An 18,824-nucleotide genomic window follows, 5' to 3' on the forward strand; every position below is an offset into this window, starting at 1 on the left:
CATGTTCACCTGTTGTCTTCATGAATTCAAGTGATGTACATTCTGCAGCACTAATTCCATCACAACATCAACAGTGTTGCATCACTCGCCACTATTGTGCTAGTTTGATTGTTTTATAGAAATACACTTTACAATCACTTCCACTGCACTTTGTAATCGCTGTTAAACTTTGGTCAATTCCAGCATCTGAAAGAACCTAATCCCTCTAGAGTTTAAGTAATTAGTCAATCAGAAGAGCATTACTTGCCACTCTTTTGGTAGTTGTATCATCATTTATATTATTTTTTAAGCAAAATGACAAACATTTTGTGAAGACGTTACTTTTGGCTCTGGAGAAATGTTCTCTATTTACTGACATTTTATAATCCAAACCAATTGATGAGAATAATGAGTTCAATACCATTTAAGGAAAGAAACCCAGGCAAAAGTATTGTTTTCTGTTCTCTTTTTTTCAGATTAGTGGAAAGAAAACCTCCAAAATACACATTTAGGTGTTTATTTCACTACTTTGTCTATTTGTGTCTGTACAGTTCCCCATATCATGGTGATATCTACTAGTTAGATTTTACACTATTCTATATCCGTCTTTAAAATAAATGTAATTTTACAATACATTGGCCAGAAATCTCCACTTCAGTAGCACTTCCATACAGTGAGCTTTCCAGTATTATGTACCGGTATATCTATATTCTGAAGGTTTGTTCACATATCATTCATATTCTGATTTACACAACAACTTATAAACAGTGATGCAAAGAGATATTCAAAACTCCCTCTGTCAAAACCTTGATTCTAACATTTCAACAAAATGAAACAAGAATTTTGAACCTGGCTTCATCCAATGTTGACATTTATGTTCTGGAAATGTATGCAAATTAGCACTTAGACTTTCAGATCGCCAAAAATAATCGTCATAACCAAGAGGTCATTTCACCACCCACCATACCCACAGTATTTTACCAGTATTTGTCAGCAACTCGCCTTAATTTGTCCGTGCATGCTCATTATTTGAGACCCTTAGAAACTGGCTTTTATTCAAGAATTTGTTTTCTTTTGCACTGCTTCATAAACAGTATGTGTAGACCGAACCCAACAAGAAAAAGCCAATGTAGAGTCAAATCCGCACAATCCATGTAGTGACATCTTGTACTGAATGGCAAGAGCAGTGTCATGGAGATAGATGAAAAAAGTTGTACGTGTTGCGGGTCGGGGTGTGAGGTGTGCTGCCCTGACTCTTTCTATCTTTGCATTGCACAGGTTGTGAGAGCCGGGGCAGCCAGCTCACCTCCCATAAAAACTCGGGACCGATGACCGTTGGCTTAGAGACAGAGAGAGGCAAATTGAAGCATTTGAAGAATGGCGCTCGAGTCAGACTGAAGATTGAGATCGTCACATCGCCCCGCAGCCACCTCTGATCCAAACTGGACCAACAACTGTCCAACGGAAATTGAGCGGGACTGTCTGAATCCATAACATGGAGTCAGTCATTTTTGGTTAATGTTGGACTCTTAACTGCTTTTACACACTACGAGTAACTTGGTTGATTCTTTTTGTGACCGTTTGTGGCTCAAGTTGCATCTATGCAATTTTCTGCATCTACGAAGTTTTGACCAAGTAAGAAAAAGTTATGTTTTTTATACAATTCATGTATTAAACCATTCTGGCAAATAACCACAACACCTCTCTTGTGCTAGTTAGGTAGCATTAAAAACAAAAATAAGTAAAAAAATGACTGATTAGTTTGACTTGGAGCCAGCTGATGGTCGGACTGCTCCCAATTTAATTTGTAAGACATTGAGTCATTGGTATCTTTACTTAATTACTTCCTTAATGTGATGCATTTCCTCTAGAAATAAGATGTTGGACATTGAGGGATATATCAACTATGAAGAGGAAATCAGTTTGATTTGATACACTCTTAGAAATAATGGTTCCAAAAGGGTTCTTCCTGAAGAGCTGCGGTTCTACCCACAACCATTGGCTTCTGAAGAACCCTTTTTTGATAAGTGTTTTTCATGGGTTCTTTGTAAGACTAAAGGTACTATTACTTTTTGGAAATACATAATTCAAGGATTATTGAAATGATGGGTGTTTTAAAGATTATTCCTACCACACACCCTAAAATACCATCGCTGTGGGTAGCTCTGCACCACGTCAGTCCCTGCTGGTTAGGATTCTTATGAAGTATCCTGGGTGGGATCTACATGGAACCCTTGGAATATAGAAGTGCTTTATGTAGAACCCTCTTCGTCGGTTCTTGTACACCCTTGGAAGGTGGAAAGGTTCTGGATAGAACCTCTGGAGAGGGTTCTGGGTGGAGCCATTACTCCATAGAAGGGTTTGTGAAAAGTACTACCTTCATGAAAGGTTCTACTCTGTTTTTCTTTTGGGACAAGCCAACAAACCCTATATAGTTCTAGTTGGCACCTTTATTTCTAAGAGTGTAAGGCGGGCAGAAAGGCAGGACTTTTTGTTTTTACAGTATACCCAATAATGAACCACGGAGACCACTGAAGATGCACTGTTTTCCACCAAGAAGCTACTTTCTAAAAAAGCTAATTTCATGAGATCTTAAAGATTGTGTTCAAATCTGGAGGTAGAGAGCAATACGTTTGTCCAAAGCTGACGCGCTTCTTGATTGCTCACATGGCAGCTGAGCTCCCCTCTTGGGAGACATGAGTGGAGGACTCTTGGCTTGGTGGCCATGTCGCTCACAGTGCGAAAGATCAAAGAGCTATAAAAGGCAGAAAAGCTGCTGCCTTCAGTTGATTTGTGCATCTTCTGACTTCGCACGCTATCACAAATAATTCCTCTCTTTGCCTCTAGGTGCTCACCTGCATCCAACGTGTGTGTGTGTGTGTGAATTATTTCAGATCTCTACACTTTTGACCACTCAGTACCACTTCTCATCAGTACCGATCAGTATTATTGATTGAAGTCATCACGCATTTCAGTGTGAATTTGGTTAACGGACGCACTTGAACCCAGGCTCTCCCAGACTTGAATGTTGTGTTGTGTTTTCTATGTCCATAGAGGACTCGAAGTATTAAGAAAAGTCAGTGTTGTGAATAGAAAAGCCAACTGTTTCTGGTTAATGAATGCTACTATATAGCATCTGTAGTTGAAACAAACTAGTTTAGTTAGTGGTAATAGCACTTAAATATTAGTCCAAATGTCTTTATTGTCTTTAGGCATTTAGGTCTTCCTCTGTCTCCATATCTTGAACCGACACGTCCTCAGAAAGAAGCCCAGCTTTGTCTCCATGTCCCTGGCGGCCCACAGTCCATGCCGTCAAAACAACAGCTGCTTGCTGCTCTGTCAGGGCTCATGACAAGTGTCACGCTCTGCCCTCATATGTCACTCTGCTGCCCGTTCAGGGCTCTATATGCATGCTTTTGGGAGCAGTCAAACCCATGCAGTTTACTGCTTTTTGCTTCTCTGGAGTTTGTCCAGACCCAAATCCACACCGGGTCCGTCTTTAGAGACGAGACCTCGGTGCAGAACGACTTGCTGTCTCCTGACCAGTCCTTTCCCATCACTCATGCTCAGTCGGTCTCAAAGTCAGTTCTACAATGCATGGCTGTATCTATTTATCCAGATCTATACAGTAATTTAAAATAAAAAATAAGTGATGTGGTCTTGTTGAATTTGAATGCCAGGTAGCTACGTAAGTGTGACAATGTACAGTATTTATTGAAGAGGCCAATCATACATTTTTGTGCCTACATACTTGATTATATTACATAAGCTTGTGTTGTGAAGAGTGAACTCTGATTTGTGATGTAGTCTTGAAGCGACTACCGTGTGTTCTTTTGATGGCCAGACATTCGTTCACATTTGTTTCCACCCAAGCTTTTAGGGGAATATTTCTGATTCATTGTGTGCTGTATTGTGATACTGTCTGAAGTAAGAATGTGAATGTTGCTGCTGTTGTGTATGTGAAGTGTCTCAGCCTCTGGCCTACAGCTCTTTAAAATTAAGCGAAGCTTTAATAAACTCTTGACTTTTTCACCTTATTGCCGCAGTGATAAATGAGTGTCAGCCAGCTAATTAATTGTTCTAAAGGTGCGGCGGCGGCAGTCCGTTTGTGCGTGTAATGCCCTCTGTCATCTGTGATTTATCACCTGGGAAGTGGCCTTCTTGTTGGCGGGGGGGCTCGAAGACAGAATCTTGCTGCTCAGCTCACATACAATACACTCTAGAACCGAGTATACAAGCTGCCGATTGGAAATACTTTGACATTTACATCTAAGCATAAACATACAGAAAAGTCCAAGTTCTCATGTCTGAAAAAGACCCAAGACCATTACTGAGCATGGAACTCTAAAGCTGTCAAACAATAGAGAACCAAAGAAGCGTTGGTCATGGGGCTGGACTGGTCAGTCTATTCAATCTGTTTAAAACCAGTATTTCTGCATAGATAGCAAATAAAGATGAGGCTACACCAGGGGTAGGCAATCCTGGTGGCACATGGTAGCTTGACCAATGGCACACGAGCAATAAGTGTGCAAGAGATGGAAGACCCGCCCATACCCTGCCTCTGACTGGCCAGTGCTTGCTGCCTTCTTCGCAGAATTTGTTGAAGTTACTGCTAATGTACAAGATTGGTGGAAGACTGTTCGGGTTAATGATTTCAACTGATGTGGATGTTTTCATAACAATAGCAGCCTTCTTGTATAATGCTCTCAGATCTAATTACAATGTCCTAATTATGGGAGATTCTTTTTAAAATATATATATATATATATATATATATATATAATGTTGCTGTGCCTTTGCCTATGGAAGGAATAAAATAACACCTGTAGGATGTTTAAATATTGATGTGTCATAATTAAAGTTAGCGTTAACCTTAAAGGCACATTGTGTAGGAATTGGGGCCGTCTAGCGGTATGGTTGCAGATTGCAACCAAATGAAAACCCCTCTGCTCACTCCTCCCTTTTCAAGACGCCGGTAACGAGTGCAAAGCCGTGGTAACGCTGTTCACCTCGCTAGCAGGCCATCCTCACCATAATAACACCACTTTATTAGTAACGGAAGCCACGTTCAAGTACTGTAACAATGCGAAAGGCCTCTCTCTAGAGCCAGTGTTTGTTCTGTAGGTTCAGGTCTGCTGTAGAAACATGGTGGTGCAACACGCACTCCCATTGTATATATGAAGGGCTCATTCTAAGCTAACAAAAACACTACGATACTTAGTTCAGATGATTATACACTAATGACACCATAGTTATGCATATTATATTACATTTCTGCTAATAGATCCCTAAATGCTTCACGCTGTACCTTTAATGCTGATATAGATAGATAGATAGATACTTCATTCATCCCGCAAGGGGACATTTGTTAAATAGCCAGTTAGCTGGTTAACAAGAAAATATAAAAAGGGCACTTCGTATGAAAAATGTTGCGGACCGCTAGTCTACACTAATATTGTAAGTATTTAGCGATATGTAAAATGATTACATTCTGGTGGTGGCTGCGTAGGATTGTGTCCGGCTCATGATCAAACATTTCCAATAACTCCAGAGCGTTGTGAAATCCAAAAGTCAATGTTTATTGAAATGTAACTTAATATTCTGCTCTAATTCTTATTTGTTGGTGTTTAGACTCAAAAACAACATTTTCACTGCACACAAGAAGGCACCCACCAGTCTGACAGCACCATCAATTACATTTATGAAACCACAATAACAACAATCTATTTGGGCTACAACACTTTTATTGAAGATTACTCAAGTCGTTACCAAAAAATCAAATCATATGTATGTGCATTTGCTTGCCGCTTGGCCTCCATCACTACGTCATCACTTTCATACCAACGACTGAAGAACGATGTCACAGAAATTGCCTGTTTAAAAGCACTCAAAGTTGATTTAGTAAGACTAACTCATTTAATCAGATAAATCATTTTATTCAAATTGAGGATTTAGTTTGAGGATGTTTTAAAATGATTTTGAGGGCGATGACATCAAATATGACGGCAGACATTGAAAGCTTTATTTGAAAACCTCTCTAGAAGCTTTGAATGTAAAAAGCAGACATTCGATACAGCCCTAAAAGATTTAATCATGAATGCTATTTCATGTAGATCACATCAGATTTGAACCACTCTGATGATTTTTCATGAAATGATTAAAGTAAACAACGGGCCATTGAAGAGACAACAAAAGGGTTCATCGCCTCAGGACCATGAATGGAGTAGAGTTCAGTAGATTTCGTGTCAGTTTGTCATTCATGAGATATCTGTGTCTAAAGTTGACATCTTGGCCTGATTGGTGCTCGACAAAAGTGTCATTCAGTGTCCGAAATGTAAATGGTTCATCCTCTGGAGTGCACGGCTGTGATCAGTCAATTTCATGTAAGTCTGACACTTTGATGTTGATCAGAGCCAATGGAGCTCTGAGGCCAATACTGACATTTGTATTTGAGAGTTAAAAACCAGAACAACAATGAATTGGTAGAAATAATTGATAGCTAAAGGAGGTCACTGGAAACATCATATTCCATGGCAGTAGTTGAGTTAAGGCTCATTACTGACCTGAAATGGTATCTGACAAAACATTCTTAGCACAGGGTCCACTTACTGGACATGTTCTGCAGCCGTCAGTGGATCTTTTCTTTTTGTCAAATTGCCAATAGTGAGAAATGTTGCTGTTGGTCAGTTTTTGACAGACGAAAGAGCCGATACTGGATGTGCAGCCTAGTGAACAAAGTTTAACCCTACATGTAAGGTGTGCACATGCAAATAATTAAACAAATCTAACTATGGCAAGAATCCAACTCAACAAAGTAACAAAGATCAGACTTTATCAAATCACCATCATAAAATATAGACACAAACACATTGATCGCTCAGGTGATCTGCATGAGTCGGCCTAATCACAGCAGAGCTGAACCACGCTGTCTGATGCTGGGCCACAAGGAACTAGAAACATCATGTTAAACAAGCATATATATATATAATGTAGCATCAAATCAATAGTATCATCCAGGAGAAACTATGAGTAAAATAGTAACATACAAAGTAAAACAGATACATTAAATATAGTAAATAAAAAATGTATTATAGAATAATAATATTCTCCCAAAAGGAAAACATTTTATTTTAGGAATACAGGCACGCATAGTTCAGCTCAGCCCTTGTTCTTTAAACAATGGTGGCAGAAGACAGAAAGAGAGACATTTTGGTTTGTGGCATCTCTGTGAGACGGAACCATCTCACCGTGGTGAACTGCACACCCGCCCCGATCCCTCATCCCCCCACCCTGGGGTCCTCAGGGACCCAGCAGCAACCGGCAAACCGGAGACCGGCTCGGCTACAGCTGGCTTCTGTTTGGGATGAGACCGGGGCCAGGAGGCGAGGGGAGGGGAGGGGCAAAGATAGACAAAGCTAGCGTGGGGAGGGGGGGGGGGTTCTGGAAGGCAGTAACCTTTCCGATGATGAGTGCGTTTCCCATTACTGCTCTGACACCGGATCCGGGGAGATGATTTAATGGCGGCATTTTGTTTTTGCTGACTTCACCCTTTCCCCCCCTATTAAAACAGAAAACACCAGAGCTGGGACTGGGGCTGTGTGGGAAGTGTGGCCAAGCAGCTAAAATCTATTACTCCCCAGCTTCTTCCCCCGTCTCTTTATCCCACTGATTCCGCCACAGTGTGGGTCCGCTCCAATGCTTCCTGAGGTACACGCTCTCCCCTCTCCTCCTCCTTTCTGTCTTATGCTCTTTTAACTGCACTGGGTTGCCTCCTACCCCCTTTTTTAATCATTACATACTGAACATGAGCCACAAAGCCCTGTGGGTGCCTTATATCTTAATTGATAACCTCGTCATACACTTGTTTTAATGGAGTTGCTGTGGGCCACAAGCTGTTTGTATCTCTAGTGGAATTTCCGTAGCGAGGTACCCTTAAAGAAGACTAAGTCTCTCACCGGGTCAGACGTTACATGGCTCAGGTTTGTCCCATAGAGGTGAGAGCTCAGACCTGCCGCTGAATTCGACTCTTCTCCAGGGTTGTACCCAGCTCACTGGGGCCCCCTGCTGGAATTGGAAAGAAACATGCCTTCAGTCCCATACAAAGCAGGTGGAGTTGTAGAGACCAGTCCCAGCTGTGAATGAGTTGTGTCCAGATGAGCTAATAAAGCCAGCCGCTCTGACTTGGCTTTCACCATAGGTGCAACTTCAGCAGTCCATTCATTTCTTCGCCCCTCTTGTAAAACAATGGCTCTTTTCTAATGCTGTAGTGACCCAACAGTAAATCAAAAAAAGTAGGAGGCTCACAGAGTCCAATAATCCACTCCTTTCTATGGAAAGACACCGGCGGCACACTTTGTCATGGATGAGAGTCAATGGCTGAGTGCTTTGTGTCATATTGATTTCTGTCACGTGGCCCCTCTCAAGGTAATTGCATTGCCCACTCATGATAAATTCATTGCCTTGTTTCAGCCACTTGGGCTCAGGCGCCAGGGCTGCTGGAGAGAAAATACCTTTTTTAGGCCACAAACCCACCGTCAATACATGGACCCATGACTGGGTACAAAGCAGGTGGGAAGTAACAACCATCAATAACCCTGCAGCTTCTGTTTCTCATCATTAAGGGTATTTAGCTCAGCGCTCAGTTTGTGGGTTTTTTCCCATGGTTTTAAGCAGCCTGCTTTGGTTTTGAAGGACAGGAGAACATGGGAGCTGATGCCTTTCTCCATCTCTGCTCCTCAAGGGGTTCAGACACAGAAGCTAATCAGGACAGACAAAATGATCGAAACTCGTAACGACATTACTCGTCACTCACATTCAACTGAAACACTAACACTTAAAGCAAGACTGTGTCACTTTTAACAGAGGACATTCTTTATCTTACAAATCAAAACTCAAAAGAACTGTCTGAATGTAAAGTACATTACACCGTTGACCATCCATCCAGCACTTTGGCTTTAGCATGCTGACCTTGTTACTTGGTCTGGTATGGCCAGTAGCTTGTTTGCTAATGTTAGCTTACTTTATGCAGATGCTGTATAACAGACACCACAGAAAGGGTTTGCTGACTTGTGTATCGCTACCATTATCTTGTAATTGTCACACACGCACACAGTGAAATGGGTGGGTCTGGGCTAAGGTTAGTGTTGCCTTTGCAACGGTGTAATTGCTTTGAGACGACACAGTATGCTTGTGCTGATCAACTGGCAGTAAGAATTCCACTTTGCAAAAGATGAACATAGATACAGTTTAGAAATGAGCTTACAAACGGACTAAATGTATACGGTTCTGTGATGTCATGTCTTGGTCTCGATGAACTAAATATCAACTGATTTGAATAGATAAGAGACATTTATGCAGAAGTCCTTCTAACTACTCCTTCAACATGGTTCACTTAGCTTGAATTATCTCACTACATTCCCAAGTCCAAAAAAGTCCCTTTTAGGCACATCATTTCTATTCCATCCAACTGACTCATTTAATATTGTGGCACCAGTGTCCTCATCAGTGCGATTTCATTTAGTTTTGGTGATACGTCACAGAATATTTCTGCAGCGCCTGTGAATGTATCGGGGGGGGGGGGGGGGGGGGGGCTCTCTGCGGATCCTCAGGCGATGGCGCTTCCTCTTTATGACAGCGATGTGACAGGGATTTTGAAGAGGTGGATGAGATCAAATGAAGCCAGCTCAGATTTGTGGGCCCTAAGCCCCGCTTGGTGAGGACATGTGATGCCGGAGGGGAGGGGGGGGGATCTCAGAACTTCACACAGAGATTAAATACCAGATGAAAGTGGACACGAATCGCCAACTGAGAGCAACATGTGTAGCAGACAAAAGCAATCAATCATGTCCCCCCCACCACTTCACCTCCAATAAGATTACATCAATCAATAACCTCTCTTATGAGTGATTGGATTTTGTCTGCCTCCAAAGTGGGAGGGGGAAGGGGGGGGCTGCTCAATTTTCCCAATGATTAAAGCAGGGCCAAATTGCTTTGATAACATCAAGGACCTTGCTGTGGCGGGGTGTGTAAGGGCAGTGTTGGGAGCAGATAGGATGGTGGTAGCAGGTGACTCAGACAGTGAACAGACTGAGAACAACACTTGCTAAATTACGTAGATCAGCCAGTGAGAGTCCAAACTCACCAGCCTCCAAGAGCCTAATGCTGCTAAAATTTGACTTTTATGGATCAAGCAGCAGCCAAAGGTATCGGTTTCCTCAAGGTAGTTCATCAGCCCAACACTGGCCAAAAGCACAGAAACCAGCGATGGTCTGTGTTATCACCTATTGTTTCTAAATGTTTTAATGATTGACATTTTGGTTGCCCCGTTAGTTACTAACCCTTTGTTCCATTTACCTCGGAAGTCGTAAATTGAAGCTAGGAATGAAGTCAAACCCTAAATGACTTAGTCAGAAAAAGTTAACATTACCATTTCCTGCCAGGGTAGCCATTGTTAACAGATTTAGTGAGACACATATAAGTCAGAGGTGCCAATTACTAAGGTATTACCAAAGCTTCTGTTTATGTATGGAGCAGCTATCTTGGATTTTGAGGTCAGGGTTGGTGAGGTTCTTTAGACTGGCTGCGTTCCAATGAAGTTTCCGGCTGGGAACTGGGAAATTCCAAAATTCAAATGGAACGTACCATAAAGCCAGAAACTGATGGGCTTCAAAATGAACTTTTCTTTAAGCCATAAAGCAGCTATAATGACTACTTTTATAGCAGTGTATTGTCAATGCAGAACAATGGGGAAACTGTTAAGCGATCGCTCATAGTGATGACCTTTCAGAGAAGGATCACCTGAATCTGCAGCTTCACTGCACTTTTCAGTGCTTTAGATTGAGTTTCAGCTCATTATTTAGCTGTCCAGCCCACAACTTTACTGTTCTGGGTCACTTTCACTGCTCTCAAAGCTTTAACAACCAACTGTTCACTACAACAGACGGACACAGTTGAGACTAGTTGGTGAACATAGTGGTGAATTAAGCAGCTGAAGAGCCAGGTGGTTGAGACCAAAAACAGAGCAAGAAAGTGAATACTTGACTTACAGGTGGTCAGGAACACTGCAAACTAGGCAGGTGTAATCAGTAGAGTTCAGACTTTGATCTCTGCCCAGTGTGTTTGCAATGACCACTACTGTGTTGTGTGATTCAGTGAATACAACCCACTATTAGCTAACTCCCCTTCTAGACACCAAAAGGCTGTAAAGCGTCGGAAAACACACTTCATTCACACTCAAAAACAAAATGTAACTTATCAAGCTGTTGATTGATGATGGCTGAGTGCTGCAGCAGGTTGCGAGGATAGCCGTGGACAGACACTGAGGTGCACATTCACTCCCACATGTGGCCGATCCTCCTGGCAGAGATAAAAAGGAATGCTAATGTTGGATGTGCAAATAATCAAATGTTTGTAAACTAGTTTGCAGTATCAACCTAAAAGGTAATGATGTGTTGTGAAGGAATGCTAATGTTAGCCTGTCCACCACTCCAGACTGGAAATATCGCAACATCCATGGTATGGCTTGCCATGAAAATGTGCACACACAGTCACCACAGGAGGAAGACAAATGACTTTGGTAATGCTCTACCGCCACCAGCCAGAAATAACTCAACATATTTTCAGACAATGCAAATAGGACCCTTTGAAAAAGATTCTATAGGCAAAATCCTCAACAAAAGTATTGCTCAACACTGACAATCTCATACACTGTCAGTCGTTTGCATTCATTAGAATTTTAATTGAGTACAAGTAACCAACGGTGTGTGAGATTTATGGTTCAGTCTGAATAGATTTCTTTAAAATCAGAGGTTTCAGAGGCGTAACCTTCAGTGTCAGGCCATAGGCACTTAATTTACAGTGTGGCTCTAACCTCTTTCCCGAACAAACATAAATCTGACAAAAAATGTGTATTGCCAATAAAGATATTGTTGTCAGGCAATTTTTTTGTATATGAGCCCCTGTCAGGTGAGACAAAATTTACACTACACCCAGCTGGCAGATCAAAGTTGCCAGACAGAACAGCTGACTTGAATACCTACGTTGAGTGATGGGATGATTGGAATATTTTCTTTTTTGCTGGCCGTTTCTCCCAGCCGGCAACCTCCGGTTCTGCTAAGTGAAGCCAATGTAGAAGTGTCTTAAACCTGCATTCTCTCTAATGTCCACCAGGGGGCGACTCCTCTGGTTGTATAGAAGTCTATGAGAAAATGACTCTACTTCTCTCTTGATTTATTACCTCAGTAAACATTGTAAACATGAGTTTATGGTCTCAATCTCTAGTTTCAAGTCTTCTTCAATACAGCATGATGTTCATTTAGTAAATGATGGTCCATTGAGAAAACCCTAAAGCAGAGTAGGCTTTAGGGCTTACTGTGATTGACAGGTTGCTGTATAACAGAGCTGTATACGGTGTCTCTACGTCACTCAACATTCCAAATATGGTAACTTCTGTTCATTGGTTGCAAAAAAACAACATGGCGACACCAGTAATCCAAGATGGCGACGGTGAAATCGCCAAACTCGAGGCTTCATAATGGCAGTCCACAAACTAATGGGTGACGTCACTATGACTACGTCCACTACACAGTCTATGGTTTCTCTCTGCTTGTGGTCATTTAGCTACGCTAAGCTAAACATGTCATGTGTCCACTTATGTTTAAAACATACAGATGACAATAGAACAATGGTTGATGGCGAACGACAAAATGTTGGAATGTTCCTTATACTGCTCTTTACTGCTTTGTCCCCTTTTACACCAGACATACCATCAACTAGTATTAGCTGGTATGACACAGCTAATGCTATCATAGCTTCATTTATTCTGGGCTGTACCTTTCCCTTCACTCAAGGTCGGCACTGTCAAGATATTTTGCTATTGGTCAACAGCTGAAAGTACATGAAAACATAACATGAAAGCTCCTTGTGCATTTCCATTGAGTCCGGGAGCAATTCTTATGACCGCATTAGCATGTATTCCTGTCAGAGACTGCTTTCTGTGTGTCAGCAGGCACTTACAGCAGTGGACTCGGGGTTGTGTTAGTCAGCTCTCAATGTGAATGTGTGGAACTCTCTGAATGGGAAGCTCAATTTGGCTAATTTTATCCCACCTTTCACGGATAAATGAAGATTAAAAACCACATTATCCCCTCCAAAAACCTGCATCTGCATCAGTGAACAGTGCTTTAATTCAAAGATCTTCCCCATGATACACAACAAACATTAAACAAGGGTTCGTTAAGGTAAAGTAATTAGGGAAGCATGCGTGCAGCCGCCACAGTCTCGCCAAATAAAAAGAGCCCTCCTGTGAGTTTGGAAGGTCTTCAAGAGTCTCCAGCAGCGAAACTGAAGAGTTTGCTGCTTCCTTTTTTCGCCTTGGTTGGAGATTCATGTAAAATCAATTGGGCGGTTTGTGTGCAACAATAGGAGTGTGGTCATTAGTGGAGCGCACACATTTTGGTCATTTGTCTTCTATTCACTAGGTGGCCGGAGAGCCCTTAAAATTCCCATCTTTTCCTAGGCAGATATGCCTGCTCAGCCCATCCAACGTTCTTTTTTTCGTGTGTGTGTGTCAGTGTGAGCGTGTGAGAGAGATACACCTGCCTCTGCACATTTGTGCTAATGTGCAGCAGCTTTTAGCTTATGCTCCTACAACTCATAAGATGCCAATTATCTACGCCAATTAAATTTCAACTCTGATTTTAGTAAATCCACCGAACACTCCAGGTAGATATTATTGGACCTATTCACAGCTTTCTGTTTTATCCCAGTGCCAGAGGGCTTCCTTCCATAACTTTGTTTATTAGAGTTTGGCTTGTCCCAGTTTAAATGAAGGTCCACACCATGTTCTGTTGGTTACTAAAAGGAAAATTCGAGTTTATTACCACTTGGGTTTTATTTTTGTGCTTTTTGCCATCCTTCCTTGTGATAAGCCCACCCAGTTCATCGCTGACATCAGGGTTCACGTTTGTCTAATACATCACTGACTAGTTTTGTATATAATATACAGCGTATCCCCTTGTGACAGCTTTGGGCACTGCTTCTATTTTCGGAAATCATATGGATATGAGCAGGTGCACATTGGTTGGCTCTAAGTCTGTTGTTATCATTTAAGTAAAAAAAATTGTGTTAGAAATAATTTGATATGCTGCAAATAGCGTTAAATGTTAATTTATAATTAATTTAGACTACCAGGTGCAGAGCACTGTGGCCAATTTGGTTAATATAGAGAAAATGTGCAGTTGTTTTTTTACCAATCGATAGGTTGAAGAGTAACATTTTAGAATTAAAGTACATTGTCTTTGGTTGACTAGACTCCAGCCTTAGTATTACCAGCTGATATTAGCCTTTTTAACACAATCAGTCCAGGTGGGTGATGTCACTCCTACATTCCTGTTAAAGAGGCCATGTGGAGTTTACTGGTATACAAACATAAATTATGTTAACATTCAGTGTACTACAGTTGTGCCGGTGTGTATACATTTTCAATATTTTGATGTTACGCCATAACACCAGACCGGTAAACTGAATTTTACCACTAGGTGTCGCACTTAAAAACAGCAGCGGCTTGTCACTAAAATGAGAATTGCTGGTCCACCTTAAAGGTCAGCTCACCTTAAGTGAGCCTGGGCCCAAGTTGTCGCTAGCTTCGGTGCTAGCATCCCTTCACTTTAATCAGCAGATAGCAAGCAATACACAGGAACTGGACTTGGATCTCGAGGAGTCATAGCATTTATTCACCGACAGCCTGAGCTGTGCACACGCTGTCTTCATACTCACCGTGAGTCAAATGTTCGCGCCCCGCACACCACCACCCACTAACTAATGTTATGTGCTGCCGAGCTCACAATACACTGGCTGGTGGAAACCTTCTGGAAACCCGTCTTGTCACTCCAAAACAACATGTGAGCTTTCTATTAGAGAAACACGATGTCCTCTTGGGCCTTTCATCATGATTACTTTTACTTTTGGTACTTTTTAGTATATCGTGACGTTAATAGGCTACTTTTGTACTTTTACTTAGTTATATAGTTGAATCAAAGTATTTTTGCATCGCAGTATTCCTACTTTTGCTCATTTAAAAGATCTGAATACTTCTTCCACCACTGCTGATTTTCAATTTAACTATATAACATGATAACATTCCAAACTCACCAAACATGTGCAAAGCCGTTTTTTTTAAGTATTTTAATGCAGCACACCCATTCTAATTAGCTTGTGTCATCTTCCTTCCTGCCTTTGCTGGTGCATTGCAGCATATCTTGGCATGTGACTGTCACCTATTGATCAGTGGAATGGTGTCACATCATCGATAGAACTGTGTATCGTGTCACCTGCATGCGTGCATGTCCTCGTGAATAAGATCCACAAACCAGCGACCACCTCCTGGTGCTACTTAATGCGTAAAACTTCACAGGGCACCTTTAACTTCCTACATGTGTAGCAGACTGGAGCTCTAACACTCTTATGATTGGCCCGTCTTTGATGTGCTGCAGCTATCAGAGCAGATAGTTTTGGTCTAATTTGCCCTGTTTTGAAAAATTCACCAGCAACCCCAGAAACAATGTGGCTGTTCCTGTGGACTATCCACAGAACACACTGTGAACAGTTACTAAAGGAACTACTTCTTCAGGAGGATGTAGTTGTTTTTAAGAGAAAAAGATTCTCACAAATCCCAGTATTTCATTTATAAATGCATTGACATCCATTGTTTGTCATCACATTGTGGGAGATTTATATGCTCGAAAAAAAGCATAAAAAAGTACCACCAGAGGTTTCCCTTTAGTAAAAGACAATTTTATTTCCTAAATTTAAATTGGTTACTATCAGACAAGGCAGTGATCAGTATCTTCAGAAAATAACTAAAACTGCATCCACAGAATACCTCTTTTGACTGAAGGTCTTATAAAATCACTTGTTACATTATTAAATTCATTTACGAGAATTTCATTAGAGAATTTGAATGTCAGAAATCTGCTGTTGGTTTGCTCACAAATACGATTCTCATAGATACAGATGTAACATGAAATGAACAAAGTGAATACAGAGTGACCTGCTGACTCCTTCATGTTCAGACTGGACGTGTTCTCAGCTCTTCCTGTGGAACATCGGCCTCAGTCAAAGCCTGAGGCACACTTTCCATTCACCATATTGAACATGCCTGTAGAGCCATCAGATCCGACGGCATCAAACTGCCTAATTCCTTTCAGCGCACACGTCCAACACAAAGCTGGCTTCGCTGGTGAGGGCTAGTAATTGATATCCAAACACTGGCTGCCATAAATCACGCACAAGACAGCCTCTTGGACAGAGTGTATAATATGATTTCATGATGCTCATCCTTAAACCACAGCATGAAAAGACAGAACATCCCAACAGAATGAAACAGAATCAGTGTGGAGGAGCGCTGAGCGCTCGCTGATTCAATAATTCCTGTTCTTTTTATTGACTGAGGCAAGGAGAGCAGATCAGCAGCTTCCTGAACATCGTGCGTGTGTGCGTGCGTGCGTGCGTGCGTGCGTGCGTGCGTGCGTATGTGCGTGCGTGCGTGCGCATCCTTAAAACATTATATTTTCAGATCCATGTGCAAAATATTCAATTTGTTAACCACAGAAACATCACTCAGTACATTTTGGATTCTGGATTTAGTAATGCATTATCCTACCTAAAATCGTAATATATGCATCTTTACTACAAAGTAAACTGTTCAATACTAGCGCTGTTTATGGAGAATATTATCTGTAAACAAAAAAAGGTCTCCATACTGCTCCAACCGCCTCTAGCTAAAGGTTAGGGTAAGCTTTAAAATAAAATAACGTGCAAGATGGTTTGTCACACACAACCATCTTAGAAGCCGCTATTGGAAACTGATTGGATAAGGGCGGGCACAAAATACTTGGCAGGGAATTAGATGAACCATCTGTTGATCAAACTCTTGCCAAAGCCAGTCGTGAGAAGAGAGAAAACCTCTTTACCATTGTGAAAAACCTTTAGTGCCGTAATTTGCTCTTCTTTCAATGTAGAAATACTCTCCAGTTTTGACATAACTGATGCTTTTGCAGCATCTCCGCTAACCTCTTCAGGATCCGCCATTGTTGCTTTGAACCATCAGGCGCCTCTCCATGTTGTCTCGCACACACCTAAGCCACTCCGTAGCTGCCATTTGCTCCTCACTGGAAGCTGATCGGTCTGGACACAAAGTCAGTACTCGAAGCCTGAGTAGATGGATTTTTGTTTGATCTCTTTAACTCGAAATTCCAGAGTGATCTCGTGTGGGGGGGGGGACTGTGGCTCAGTGGTAGAGCGGGTCGTCCTTTGGTCAATTAAGATTGACGGTTCAATCCCAGCTCTGTCCATGTCGATGTGTCCTTGGGCAAGACACTTAACCCTCAAATTGCTTCTGTAGGCTGTGTCTGAGGTGTATGAATGGTTAGATAGTTCTGATGGGCAGGTGGCACCTTGCATGGTAGCCCCTGCCATCAGTGTATGAATGGGTTTGAAGCTCTTTGAGTGTTTGGAAAACTAGAAAAGCACTCTACAAGTACAAGTCCATTTACCTTTTACCATTTACTGTTATATCGCAAGATAATATGATAGCATGAGCAAAAGTCAGTTGTATTGCTTGGTTTGTTCTTATTGTCATCCTTAATTCACCGAAATTGAAACAACTGCAGGGAAACAATCCAGAATTGCAAAATACAAATGTTTCCAATTTGGTGTGGATAGGCTCATATAGATGAGTTTGCGTTTTAAAATTGATTTATTCACACAATTTACTCGCTTTTGGACTGAAAAGGCCTTTAGGCTGCTAGGCCACCAGGACACCTTCATATCATTTATGGTGAACCCTTCTGCAGAACAAGTACATTACCGTCTTTTTTTTATTAACTCTATTTCCACGAATCTCATTTATGGTCAGCAGAGCTAGTAAAACACCTAACAGCAAGAAACAGCTAAGGGAAGTCAATACTGCATTGACATTAAAAGCATGGATGCATCCGCGCAAGGAGAGATTGACCTGTGACTGCAGCACAAAGAGAGCAGACTTTTCTTTTAATCATTTATGAGGCTGACTGCCCTTCAACGAGTTCCCCCCCCTGCCTGGTAGACACACATACACACTCACACTCCACAATTAGAGCCAATTATGTCCTAATCAATGAAGGAGATTCACATTCTCCAATGAAAATCTGATAACAGCTTAACAGCCAGGGAGGTCAACCTGAACCCTCTCTATTCGTCTCCATTACTGGGCAAAGAGGGACAGCGTGAGGGGTTTAAAGACAGGGACAGAAACACAAGAGGACAATAACGACAGGTGTATCTGCAGGGTTCAGAGAGACTTTTTAAGACCTTAGTTATCTTCAGGGTAGAGTTTAAGATCAATTTCTAACCTGTAAAACTACAAATGAGCAATGTACCAAGAACACCGCGGGATATCTATGAATGAAATATCAATCTCAAGTCCCATTCGGACAGGATAGAGAGTAGAGGGGGGGGGGGGGTGAACTGTGGTTCTCTGTAAATGTAAAGCATCCTTCCAAATGATAACAAAACCAAAAGTAAGTAGCATTACCATGTCAGTAGCTGACATTACTGAACGGCACATTTGATGAGCTTTTACCAGGTCTTGCTCTCCCAATGGCTTTCTTTTTTTTCCATCGTTGTATAGATCCTTTTAAAGTTTGTAAAATACAATGATGGATGCAATAGCTCTCAAGCTATGCAAGGGGATTACATACAAAAGATCACAAATTGACTTTCCAGATCTGTGTGCTATTAGTGAGTAGTAGAATATATTAGCATAGATGAGCCAGATATGTATGTGTATATATATATGTGTATATATA

At 41.6% G+C, this 18,824-nt stretch overlaps 1 protein-coding gene across 2 annotated transcripts in view; it reads left to right on the forward strand.

Moving 5' to 3' along the window:
- phf14 (PHD finger protein 14) overlaps nt 1-18,824 on the forward strand; it is a 90,871-nt gene that overhangs the window by 45,094 nt on the left and 26,953 nt on the right. Inside the window, exon 17 of one of the 2 annotated variants that reach the window (XM_079176226.1) lies at nt 1,258-3,958. The exons of the other annotated variant lie outside the window; for it this stretch is intronic. Within the exon in view, the coding sequence (XP_079032352.1) occupies nt 1,258-1,264 (7 nt within the window). The 3' untranslated portion in view covers nt 1,265-3,958. Of the gene's footprint in view, nt 1-1,257; nt 3,959-18,824 lie in introns of those variants that run through there. 2 annotated transcript variants of the gene reach the window in all.

This window comes from Pholis gunnellus (assembly GCF_910591455.1).
Source record: "Pholis gunnellus genome assembly, chromosome: 16".
In the NCBI taxonomy this organism is placed as follows: Eukaryota; Metazoa; Chordata; class Actinopteri; order Perciformes; family Pholidae; genus Pholis; species Pholis gunnellus.